We start from the raw sequence: 13,332 nt of genomic DNA on the forward strand, positions 1-13,332 counted from the left end.
ATTTACACAAATAATGAAGACAGTAAAAGTTTAAGCACAAACCATTTATTTATTTTATTTGGCATATTCCCAAAAGTCGTACTTACATTTTGAGTGTCAAAAATGGTCAAAATCTATCTGTAAGTTTTTTCATTAATGAAAAACCCCTATACAAGATTGTATGTAGCAGTTCACAGCGGACTAGAGTTTTAATAAACAAGTTTCTTAATCCATCTCATATTCAGGATGTGTTGACATATTTATTTTGAGGGCTACAAGGGCCATGCAGCTTATACAAGCTCCTACATGTAACAATATAGAACGGCAGAGACACAATCTTACAAAACATATATGCCGACTTGGTTGCACTCTAGTTTTTGCCCCCAAGTAAAAGCTGTTACACACAATTTCCAACACATGTGCAAAAGATACCTAGATTGAGACAACAAGAAGGTGTGTAAATCAAAGATCTCCGGACTAGGGCATTTACTGATGGGAATTAAAAAACAAAACCCAAAAAACAAAAATATATTTGACCATTTAAGAACCTCTTTAGTGTTTCATATTTGAACATGTCAAATCAAACTCCTGGGATGTTCCAGCTTCTCAGAAATTAGTCTGTACTATTATGACGGAGTCCGGGCTTTAATTAGTCCCTTTAACTTTGCACAATGATAAAGGACAGAAAAAAAGGCAAAAGCGCAAGCTTTACTCTGAACAGATATCAAATCTAACTCAAGCACTGCCTGTAGTTCTACTGTGTTTAGAAACAATAGCATATATAAAGTTAAAACCTTTTATGATGGCAGTTAAAGTAACAGAAAAAAATAACTGATGGTTTTAAAGGGATCATTCACATTGTTCTTTTAAAGTGGAAACGAGGCCTGAAAGCTACATAAAAGGTCTCAGCACATCAAGAAATCCTTCAAGTTTTATAGAGGCGATCCAAGGGCCATACTAAGTGTACAATTTAGAGATTTACCAAGATGATTAGGCATTTATTTCAAGAACATTAAAAAAAACAATAATCTAACAAAAATTACTTCTTAAAATGATGACTGAATTCTTCATAGCATCTAATTCTATGCAACTGGAGCTTTTACGAAGCTCATTTGTTGTTTTAAAGAAATATTTATATCTTATAATAATTGTTTTTTTACTCCTTAAAACTTTGACATATCACATTCCTTTTTTATAAGCATTTCTGCATGACTTCCAAAACAACAACAACAACAACAACAAATTGCGACTCACAGGATAATGACACTTATGTGCTAGTGACGCATCAGTTTACATAACTTACAGTACTCTTACTAAAAGTATATCTGTTGCCCCAAGGCCTCTGTTTTAAATCAGCTTTTGGTCCTGCCTTTGGAAGAGCAAATGTAAGTGCACTTTGGGGACAGAAAGGACACTTTCAACCCTGCATGAAGGGGCACAAAAAAACAAAAAGCACAAAAACAACACTACAAAGTGCACGTGATGAGTGAGTTACTGAATTAAGTACTTACGGAGGTAAAGGAATCAAACGGATAGCCCTCCTAGCTCCTCAGACTGCTACATACAGCATTTCTATATATGTAAAACCCCGAAGCTCAAAGCAAACTTAACATAATGCAGGCTGAATATTCTTCATAGCTGTATGTACACAAATATCTTCCTTCAAGGTGTTTGCAGGGGGAAAATAATTCCACCGAAAAATATTGTGCTCTGCTCATCTTGATTTGATCCCAAAGACTACGACTATGTATATACATCATCTAATAAAAAACTAGATATAGATATACAATATACAAGTACATTCTGCAGACTTGCTCATAGCATTGATTTATATTTTCCTCCCAACTCTCCCACGATGAGCACCCACTAGAAATGTCATCTAACTGGCAAACAGAAGATACCTATGGACGGTGAATCCGACATGTTCACTTAGGAACTGTAGTGATCCTGAAAAAAGGAAATTAAAAAAGCACCATGAGAAGTCGTCATTATTGATGAACTTCTATCATACGCTGGAATATATCTGACTGACCTGAATTGAGCTAACTACGCCGCTGGCCATGACTGAAAGTTTTCCTGCAACTGAGCGCACTCCATGTTTGAGCTGCGACATGTCGGGAGCGCTGGGGAGTACGTTGCTCAGACGGTACGAACTCGCTGTGGACACGAGGCAAAAAGTCAAGCAGACAGAGAGACAAAAAGCTCGAGGACTCGTGGAGAAGCCACTCGCATGTACAGTCATGTGAAAAAGACAGTTTTCAGGAGACTCTCTGCAGTCCTGTGTAAAACAAAGTACAGTAGCCTGCTGAGCACATTTAGCAGCAATAACTTGAAGCAATCATTTCCTGTATGATCTTACAAGTTTCTCACATTGTTGTGGAGAAATTTTGGCCTGCTCGTTAAAGCAATGCTGTGATATGATCATCGTCCTGCTGCATGACCCAGTTTTTTTAAGATTCATCTCTTGGACAGATGGCCTCTCATTTGACTCTACAATACTTTGGTATACAGAGGAATTCATGGGGGTCTCTGTGACTGCAAGCCCCCCCAAACAAACATCCCTACTTTGGGTTTTATCTGTATGAAGGACATTGTTCCAGAAGTCTCGTGGTTTGTTCAGATGCAACTTTGCAATCCTAAACTGGCAATCCTTCCAAACAAACTATACTTGTTCAGTCATGACCATTAACATCTAACATGCCAACATGCTGAGGCCTGTAGAGTCAGAAACAGAGAAACTAAAAATAATAATAAAATGCTACAAATCCTGAATGGTCTGACCTTCTAGTGACTTCCACTCACAATTGCTTCTTCAAGATCATTGCTGATATCTTTCACCCCGAATGCTCCAGAACAGGAAAACAAAACGTCTGCTGTCACAGAGGTGTTCACACTTGCTCAAAATCAATTACTCAAATGCCTTTGATTAGCAGCACCTGGAGGCTACTTACCTTCTTAATGCCTGTGGAAGCAGTAAGTGTGTATTTAATGTTTTCAGTCTTGTGAAACCTGCTTTTTCACATGATCATATGAAAGAATTTACGGTATTTAGATTTCCTCTGACGTACAAGGGTTGAGACCAGTTCGACCAGTATGCACAGTCGGTATGGTTAATCACTCTGGAGCTAGTGCAAAACTTCAGTGTATGTGAGATAAATTACTCACAATTTCAGCACAGCTTCACAATAAACTCAAAAGTCAGACTTCTTTTCATAATTTCAGGGGCATAATATTTTATATTACAACCTATATCACAGTTCAATACTTATTATGTAATTATTCTAGCAGAGATTCAAGGGTCATCAGACAGGTGGAATTTTAGGTGGAAAACCTCCATTCCACCTAAAATTCCACCCAACAGTGTAACACCAAGTAGGATAGGCCAAGATTGTCTTCTCAATGTGACCACCACCTAACTAAGCCTGGAACAAGCATCCAACATGTGCAGTTTCTCTCTTATGATACAGTTTTAGCAACCGGCATTAATCAGTGACCCGAAGTCCCCAATAAAATTAAGAACACAGCTGAATTTGTGGCGCGTTTGTCTACTCATTACTGACAAAATTACCTGGAGTTTGGAAGATGTATCAGAAAAGTGCACAGTTAACAGGTTGTTAAATCCAACTTTAAAGAATCACACAAGTGGGCATCTTATTAAAAACAAACAAACAATCATACTAAGATGTTCCTCCGAGCGGCTCAACATACAAGCGCTAAGAAAAGAAGAGACAGTCATGTCTTACCAGTCTGCTTCTTTGGATCATCAAACAGATCGGCTGAACTTATGGATGCACTCGCAGAAAATCTCTCCAGTCGGGTTTTGGCTTCATACTGAACAACAGAAAATTTTGAAAATTTCAACCAAGTTTTATGTTTGACCATTTAAGAACCTCTATTTAAATTAAAGACCTTCAGGAACTAATGTTCAGGCTTATCTCAAGTTCCAAGGAACAAATACAGACAGTTTTTAAATGTGATTTCCCAGTCTAGTATTCACCAAATGAAATCAAAGGAAAAGCACGGTTTAGAATGTGTGTCCACGTTGTGCTTGTATACCTCAGAGTTGTCTTGTTTTCCAAAGTACATATCAGACGAGATGGCTTTTACATCATCTCCAAACTTTTTCCGAGCTTCTCCCGTGTCCGAGAGCGCTGCTGCTTCTGGTTTCCTTCTGGTTGTGGGCCTGATAACAGTTACCAACAGAAAAAAATAATAATATGACAACAGGAAGAAGTACTTTAAGCACAATTCGTGTATCTTAAAAGAACACGCTGAATTAAATTACACCAAACATATTTAAGACTGAAGAGTCTTACCTTTGTGTAAAAAGTATCTTAAGCTACAATTAAAAAACACTGATGACCACCAGCACTACACCTCAGCCAGCTAGCAGACGCACTTATGCTATCATTTTGAAAGTTCTACTTTGCCTTCTTCTCGAGTTATTGCATGTCACCCATCAGCCTTTTGCGGCTGAGGTGTAAAAAATTTCTTTCTGTAAATTAGTAATTTTATTTGATAAAATAGAATAAATCTGATTATTTTATTTGATAACATAATCAGATTTATTCTAGAAAGCCCTTATCTTAATTTGCTGTTAATTTTGATTGTTGTATTTAACTAAAATTTGCTTTGAATCATTAAACCTAACCATAAAAACATGTAGAAAGCTTCAGTTTTGTGTTTAAACAACCAACCTGTCATCAAATGAAGTTATAGCGGAGGACAAGAAAAAGTCTGGCTCTGGTTTCTTGCTCTCTTTCATCCAGCCTCTTCCATCATCTCCATCGCCCCACCGTGAAGAGAAACTGTCTGAGGTTTCACTTTGGTCCTCAAAGCGAGTCAGAACCCTGAAGAAAGAAGCCAACAAGAACAATATAAGGTGGAACAAAAAGAGAGATAATGGACTTTACTAGTACGCTGACACTAAGATACCCAAATTTACACAGTCAGCACATTGTTTAGCATGCAAATGTTAGATTTATAGACTCCCATTCATCATGCTACAGTGTCAGGGAAGTGCTCACAGATCCCACATTAATCCTGTAACTTGAAAATGACTCTGAACATAAAGAAATATTAGAAACAGAAAGAACAAAGAGCTCTGCAACACATAGTTCAATATCAACACAGTCTGAATTGAAAGAATGAACTTTGCCAAGTTGTTCATTCGTCTATAACTGATATATTTGAGTGCAAGAGCACCAAGAAGAATTACTCCTGTTTAAAAAGGCTACGGATGTTCACAACAAATGCTACTTCAGGTTTCCCCAACTGTTAATCATTAAGAGCTACTACATTTTTCACACACCATATATATTTTTGTACCATACTCAGTTTTATTTATGATAATTTAGAATATTATATGTTTTAATCAAACTGCATCAGTAATTTTTTTAAGAAAAAACAAACATCTATCTGACCTATCACATCGACCCCCTGCATGTCCTCCTTCACTACATCTGTAAACCTCTTTTTTGATCTTCCTCTTTTTCTTCCTGCCTGGCAACTCCATAGTCAGCACCCTTTGTCCAATATACCCACATGTCCAAATCATCTGAGCATTGCCTCTCTGACTTTATCTCCAAACTTTTCAAACTGAACTGTCCCTGTGATGTACTCATTTCTAATCGTGTCCACCCTGCTCACTCCCAATGAAGACCTTGACATCTTCAGCTTGGCTTTTTGTCAGTGCCAACATCTCCAAACCACACATCAAAGCAGGTCTCACTATCATTTGGTAAACATTCCCTTTCACACTTGGTGTCACAAATCATTACTGAGACTTATCTCCATCCACTCCACCCTGCCTGCACTCTCTTCTTCACCTCTCTTATCAACTGTCCACTACTTTGGATAGTCAACTCCAACTATTAAACTCATCTACCTTCACTACTGATATTTCTTACAGCTTTACTGTTATACCCGTCTCTGTCTCACTCAAAAGGAAAAAAAAACCTGTAATATTATTAACACAGTATCAAGATTTCATTTTCTTTATATATTATCAACATCAACTTTATCTGACCTAGAGCTGAAGGACCCTTCATCGTCATCTTCATCAATAAATCGCCGTCCTTTGGTGGTCTTTGCTCCAATTGGATTGTCCTGCTGGATGGTGTGCATGTCTGACATCACAGAGTGAGAAACTCCACTACAGAGAAGAGCCAAGAAAGAGTAAAAATGACAGTGAGACACATTAAAATGGGAAAAAAAAAAATCTTAAATCTACTAGAGGTTTGTCCCCCCCTCACTCTCAATTTGTCTTACCTCCTCATGCCCAGACCCATGCCCAGTCTCTCAGCCTGTTCCTTCTTTTTCCCCTCTAGTCCTTTCAGCTTCTGCTCTTCGATTTTCCTCTGCTGCTCAAAATCTTTGTAGGCCAGCCGCATGGATGGAGCACTGAGGAGAAAAAAAGTAGGTAAGCTCAGAGATGGAAACAGACGAGCCAAATGTGGTGCATAGCTTAAGTAATATACATGATTTAGCCCCTTTCTCCTGAGGTAAAGAGAAGAAAGAGCCATGGATTTCATCTTGCCATAGAGGACACAAAGTTACATTCGCTTTCCGATTAATTGATTACAACAAGAAAGATGGAATGAAAAAGAAATAAAAAGCTATGGGTATTCTTACATGGACTCCTCAGTTGTAACGTTCTTCTTGGCACCAGCAAAGCTCTCCTCTTTCTCTCTGATTTTGTCAGCAGCCTGCGCCTTCTTCTCGAGCTCCGAGAAGCTCTGGTTGCTAACCTTCTGAGCACCCAGACCGCCTTTCTTTGAGGCCAGCTGCACACAAACATACACATTACAATGATGTACCAAATAAAACAGATAACGGAGCTGGGGTAGAAGCTTGTATTCTGAGATAACATTCAGAATCTCTAAGATTAAAAACACATTTTAAAAGAGGAAAATTCAGAAAACAAAAAACAACCTCTCATAATACTATACTATAATCTCTTATAAATGGGTCTGTGTGGCAGCAGGGCAGTGCAAACTGCAGGGACATGTGGAATGGGACCCCAATTCATTATTTAAAACAAACGTGTAAAGATAATTAATTTTATTGGCAGTAAATGGTGCCTACTGTTGTTGTGATTCACCTTATTTACCTGTTCTTGTGTCCCCTCAGGTCAATCATGTGATGTGTGTGTATGCAGTGACTACTGCTGCACTGCCTAACTTGGGTGTAAATGTGGCCCTCCCTACGTGGCTGTGGTGTGTAGTACGATCAGGTTAACCCAAGCTTGTAAAGTAAGACAACGTGAGTGGCTTTCTATTTGTCTTAAAATTTATCTCAGATACTACTTGAATTTTTTCTCTGAATATTACCCTCTTCCCTTAACCTAAGTAATAGTTTTATTGTACTTATTATGACACCAATATAAAACTTTATACATACTGTTTTCTTGGCACCTGCTGGCTTCTTCTTAAGAAGAGAAGAGGGCTCTGAGAAAACAACAGACAGAGTGAAGTCAATATTTAGACAGACTTTTACGGGCATTTAGGTAGAGTTAACTAAACATGCACAGTATTGACTCAAACCTGGGTTTGCTTTTGGTGAAACACTGAGCATTTCCACATTGGGACCCTCCTCTGAGTTACCTGAAGATAAACATGTGATGAGCCACAAAACTATTTTAATATAAAACTGCAGTGAGTCAGTATAAATCAGATTATTAAGCAATGACACAAAGATACCATTACGGTCTTCATCTTTTTCTGGCTCTGAAAGCTTCTCTGATGCGGAGGGGCTCAGACTCATTTTGGCCATGTTCAGATTTTCAGGAACAGCCTGGCCAGGACACAGACACACGTAGTGAAATTAATAATCGCTGTCAGGCTGTGCAGCATATCTGTGGAAAGTTCTGGACAAAATCCCAATTGAAGAAACCACACACTTATACCTGTGTATGCAGACTGAAGAAATCCACCTGCTTGTCGCCTGTTGGAGACAGAGGAGCCTGACTGTCCAGCCACAGCTGTGGAGAACAAGAGCCGTAAAATGATTCAATTATATGAGCGTTTATTATAAGTGTGATAAGCATATGGGTAATACCCAGGAAGCCAGTGTTTAATAAATTTAATCTCTCAGCCCCAGGTTGGTTTCTCCCCGCCCCCCTTGAGGAGAAATGTGGAGGTGTTTTCAGACTGTAACCCAGCCTGTCAGTGTTACCTCAGTGCCATGGCGTCTGGTTGCTTGTGTGGCTAAAGTCTTTATCTTCTCTCTGTACAGCTGTGCAGCCCGGCTGTTGTACTTGGCATTGGCGGCATTGGCTCTGCAGCCATGTTGACTGAAAAATGCAATCTGACACCGAGAGGTCAAATAAGAAACAGGAAAGCAAACAGGTAGAATCACACTTGTGTCACACACTGCTGGAGTTTTAACCGGATGATAGTGTGCTGATATTTTACTCACTGCGCTGGCGTTGCCTCCAACTTGCATACATCTTAGCTGGAACCACGACCAATTAAAATCCAGCTCGGTGGACCTGTGTGGCACAACAGGATCAGGGTTTGAAGAATGTGTGTTTGAACAAAGAAACATACACCTGAGGTTACAGAACCCTATCCACTCCCATCTCCTTGCTTGAGCTGCCTTTGTTCCACTTATCCTTCACTGTATCTGAAGCGTCTTTATTCTGTTTTATTTGTTTTGGATGCTTAAGTCATTTATTTTTATCCAAAATTACAATAAGTCTCTTGAGATTGTTATGTCCAATTAATGTACCGTATATCCAGGATTACTGCTCGTAGTTTACACATTCGCCCAAAAAGTGAAAGATCCCTGGTTCAAGTCCAGGAGGAGAAATAAATCCCTTTGGGGTGGGGTCAGCAAGGGCATCCAGCATAAAAATCTGCCAAGTCAAACATGTGAAGCTACCTGCTGTGGTGAATGCTTGCAAAATAAGGAAGCAGCCTACAATAGCTTTACTATTACATTACACACTTTTAATGTAGTCATTTGAAATGACAGTTTATTTTTTTCTTCTTCTTTTTTTTTTAAATTGCTTATCTTTTTAAAAGTTTACTTTTATTACACAGGTAACACAATCCTATGCCTTAACAATAAGAACACCAGTCATGCTTAGTTACCCTACAAAGGCCTGTTTTTGGCTGAGAGTATACTTCTGAGCTGTTCAGTCCATATTGCACTACATCTTTGCAGTTTGGGTTATAAAAGGTAGAGTGAATTTGATCAAAACACTGTGCATATCTTATCTTCTTTTCATTTCTATGACTGCTGTTGTCTTGTATTTTTTAAAGGGTTTAATACTATCCTAACGAGCTGATATTTTCACATCCTAATTTCTTATACTGCAAAAAAACCAAAAACTTTTTATTAAACTCAATTTAATTAAAAAAAAAAAAAATTACAGCAACAGCGGAGTCGAGGCACTTTTGTTTGTAAAAACGGAAAAATAATCATTCACATCCACTTTCACTTCAAAGAGGTGGCTACAGCGAATCATCTGCCTCCATCTCACCCTATCCCAGGGATCCTCTTAAGTCACACCAACGCTCACCAACACCTTCTCTGTTTTCTTCCTCTTTTCCTCCCATTGGGCAGCTTCATCTTCAGCATCCTTTGTTCAGCGCTGCATATCTTCATACTATCTCAGCCTTGCCTCTCTAACTTTGTCTTCAAACCGCTCAGCCTGAGCCATCCCTCTGATGTACTCTTTTCTAGTCTTGCATGTCCTGGTAACTCCCAGTGAAAATCTGGAAGCTCTGCCCCCTGTCTTTTTGTTAATCCCAACATCTCCAAACAATACATCATAGCAGGTGTCAGTAACGCACTGTAAATCTTCTCAGTGTTTAATCCTCAAACACAACCTTCCCATTGAACACACTTCTGAACTGTTGTTTACTCTTGATTTATTATTTTGTTAGAGGTGCTTGTGGCTCATGATGAAGAGGAGGCTGTCTGCAAACTCGCTCCTCTAGTCTGCATGTTAAAGTAAACTTGAACCCAAAGATCCCAATGCTTCTATTGGAGTGTGTGATGTTAGATAAAAAACACTTGTACATTTTCTACTGTATTTGAGAACTTTCTTACAACAAGCCTCATTCACACATTGACATAAGCACCAGTCCATTTACTTCCAACTCCAAGGAAAATATATAATTTCTGACTTACCTAATAAATGAAAGGTGCACTCCCAGAGACCTGTGAGTCCCAGAACAATCTATACAGACAAAAACCCCATAGGTGATGCTGGCCCAGCTGGGGTTCTTAGCTGCGCAGTCAAAGCAAACCTGAGGGACAGAGAGCAAGAATATATACAAACACACGAGATATTCCTCATATTAACAAAAGAGACAGATCATTCTATAACTGGAGAAGACTATTTTTTTTTTAAATATAGATAATTTAAAGATATTTTATTTGATGTAAGTAATAAAAACAAATAATAAATTGATATGGCCAGTTCAGGCATCAAAGGTGCACTTTTTATTTAGTAAAAATTATATGGTAACCTGGTTAAAATAAGAGATTTTAAGAAACAAGATTCAATCAATCAATCAAAATGTATTTATATAGCACATTTTAAAGACCAAAGTACACCAAAGTGCTTTCCAGTAAAATCATGGTACAGATAAAAATCACAATATAAAATATAAATTACAGATATAAATAAAATAAATAAAATATAAAATAAGTTAACGTGGCTGAAATATAGTACTTTTATTTGCAGTTATGACATAAATGTGACAAATACTCAGGACCACAGCAGTGTTGTTTAATAATATTTCATGATTTTGACATGTTTATTTTATATGTATGTCAACAGGGTTGCAAATCATAGCTATTATTAGCGTTTTCTCAGAAAAATATGCTATCTAGGGATAAATGTGGTCATATAAATAAAGGATACTTTGAACCTTTGGTAATATGAGTAACAGTGTTGTATTGGTTAGACTAATGCACTCAATGCACTTAACTAGTCAGAAAAAATTGAAAAAAATAAAAAAAATATGTCAGAGGACAGACCTTTGGTCTACCCATGGTGTTGGCACATGTACAACTTGACATGTCATCTTACTGTTTTATCTCTTCCTTTCTAAGGCGAATTAGGTCGTACATGTGTTGTTGGACACAATTTACAGAGCATAATGTTCTTTAAAATATGCTGATGTTAACAAAATGTTTAAAAACACAGGAAGAAGGATCTGGAAGAAGTGGATTTCTAAGCTGGAAATTTGCTTGTTATATTTAACACGCGATTTGCTTATAAGGAAGTTATCAAGACGTGTTTTATAAAATATTTCGTAACCACTGTTTCAACAACTGGATTTACATTTTGTCTCAGGACTATATTTGGTATTGTAGTATTTTATGCATAGATTCTTTTCAAATTAACGCAGTTGTAGAATGGTCCACGGGTGGAGGCCAAGAGCGTGAAGAGTGTCCGACTACACGAAGCAACAGCTGTGAGGGTAAACAGGAGACTGTGCTACTGACTCAAACAGCTGTTGGTGAAGTGGCGTTAATTTAGCAATGAGATCAACAGATAATAGTTACAGCAGCGAGTCGCAAACACATCTTTGTCCCTGAAGATGTCTGTTCTGTCTTTTACATGACCCGAGTCGAGAAAAGGCCTTAGAAACTGAGCTTTAAACAAACACGGCTAATGTAAACTGTCAAAATGTAGCTAGCTAGCTGTCAGCCCGTTTGCTAACGTCACGTCAGGTTACAATTTCTAAGTTTTGTGATATTTTGCTTCTGCACGTTTTAAAAACACTTTTTTTTTAAACCCGACTTATTCTAAAGATGACACACGTCAGACAGCTGTTAAATTGGTCGCAAACTGAAGCCAGCTGTGGCGTTTCCCATAAAGTGCGACGTGTCAGATATTTAGTTCAGCGGACTTCCTTGTGCACCAGAATACACCCGTCTTTCTGGTATTTATTTAACTCTCACCTTATTCGTAGGGATGGAACGAAGTCGCTTGAAAATAACAGAAATGTCCTGCTTGCTGGGTTCTGCCATTTTTCTACCTGTTGGTGTGTGGCGGTTAAAGGAACAGCATCAAAAGCAGACCCGTGTTTTTCCCCTGAACTAAACCCGACACGTCAGTAAGAGAACACCATGGGCGGACGCTGATTGGCTGGAAATGATCCGTGGTCGTGTTATTGTCGCAAAGGCTTCTTGGCAATGTAGTTTTAGATCATATAAGCGATAGCTTACGTATCTTCGAATTTCATGCATTTCTGTGTGACCGCAGCCAAAACATTAAACACAACGCTGAACAATATAACTTTAATAACGTGTCTTGAAATAAGATGCAATAACACTAAATAAAAAATACTAAAATATGATAAAATAGTTCAATAAAATAAAAAAAAAAATGCATGAAAAATGGATCATTTGAACCGAAAAAGAAATAAAGCTCAAATCAAATCTAGTTATTGTTATTTTGGAATGTGGTAGGTCATTTCCCGTCTTTTGTGGCACCTTTTTATTATTAATATGATCATTATTACTAATGATAAGGAGAGAATTCTAGGAGTAAGGTGAAATGGAGGCAGATTATCAGCTGTGGCATCCCCTACAGGGAACGTCAAGGTATGTGTGTATATATGTGTGTTAGATGTTTTATATTGATTCTTATGAGGGAATACAATAACACTTTTTTTAGACTGTTATCGAGTTGCTCTGTGGTGTATTGCTTAAAAGGTTATATGTGAAAGGTCACATGTAACTCGGATTACTTGAGTTTCCCCGAGTGTGAGAAGAGACACCCAGACCCAGGGGGTCCCAAGCTAGTGTATAGAAAAATGGGAGGGTAGCCAGCTAAATCCCGTGCCAAATGAAATATGCAGATCTATCTGCTGTGGTGACAACTTGGGAAATAAGGGAGCAGCTCAAGTTACCTTTCACTTTATATCTAATATATTGTACACACATTAAGTTTTCTTTAAAACCAAACAAAGCAATGCAGTGACTCTGGGCTATACGGCTTTTTAAAAACAAACACACACCCAGTTCCCATTAAAACAATGTCCAATATTTTCTAAGTTTATAACATATCAACATGTGTGTCATATGAAATGAGTCTCTGAAAAGAGATGAGATTTGTGGATGCATGTTTATTGGAAACCTAAATGGTTATCATACCAGCTGAAACACCAGGGAATACACCAGTGTCAAGACTATTTAATGGAGAGAGAGAGAGAAAAATAACTTTACTATAAATAGAAACCTGCAGTGTGTGGGAAAAACTGCATCCAGTCTAGTTTGTCTTGGATGGATTTGATGCCAAACCTTAAAAACAAAACAGTCAGATTTATCACAGTATCCAACTGCATATTCCAGTTTGTTGAGATTTGTTCAACTTTGTTGTATTGT

General features: G+C 38.0%; 1 protein-coding gene across 1 annotated transcript; it reads right to left on the minus strand.

The window, feature by feature from the left end:
• Nucleotides 1-29: 29 nt before the first annotated feature.
• On the minus strand, nt 30-12,088 carry arfgap3 (ADP-ribosylation factor GTPase activating protein 3). The gene is made up of 16 exons (XM_005947545.3): nt 11,905-12,088; nt 10,120-10,238; nt 8,398-8,470; nt 8,155-8,286; nt 7,886-7,960; nt 7,680-7,773; nt 7,524-7,583; nt 7,381-7,427; nt 6,613-6,764; nt 6,250-6,381; nt 6,008-6,133; nt 4,677-4,829; nt 4,036-4,162; nt 3,723-3,810; nt 2,012-2,136; nt 30-1,926 (listed from the first exon to the last, which is right to left on the minus strand). The coding sequence occupies exons 1-16, from the start codon at nt 11,971-11,973 to the stop codon at nt 1,909-1,911; spliced, it is 1,590 nt and encodes a 529-aa protein (XP_005947607.1). The 5' UTR covers nt 11,974-12,088; the 3' UTR covers nt 30-1,908.
• Between the last annotated feature and the right edge of the window lie 1,244 nt (nt 12,089-13,332).

This window comes from Haplochromis burtoni, unplaced genomic scaffold (assembly GCF_018398535.1).
Source record: "Haplochromis burtoni strain Fernald_Lab_line unplaced genomic scaffold, NCSU_Asbu1 Contig_49, whole genome shotgun sequence".
In the NCBI taxonomy this organism is placed as follows: Eukaryota; Metazoa; Chordata; class Actinopteri; order Cichliformes; family Cichlidae; genus Haplochromis; species Haplochromis burtoni.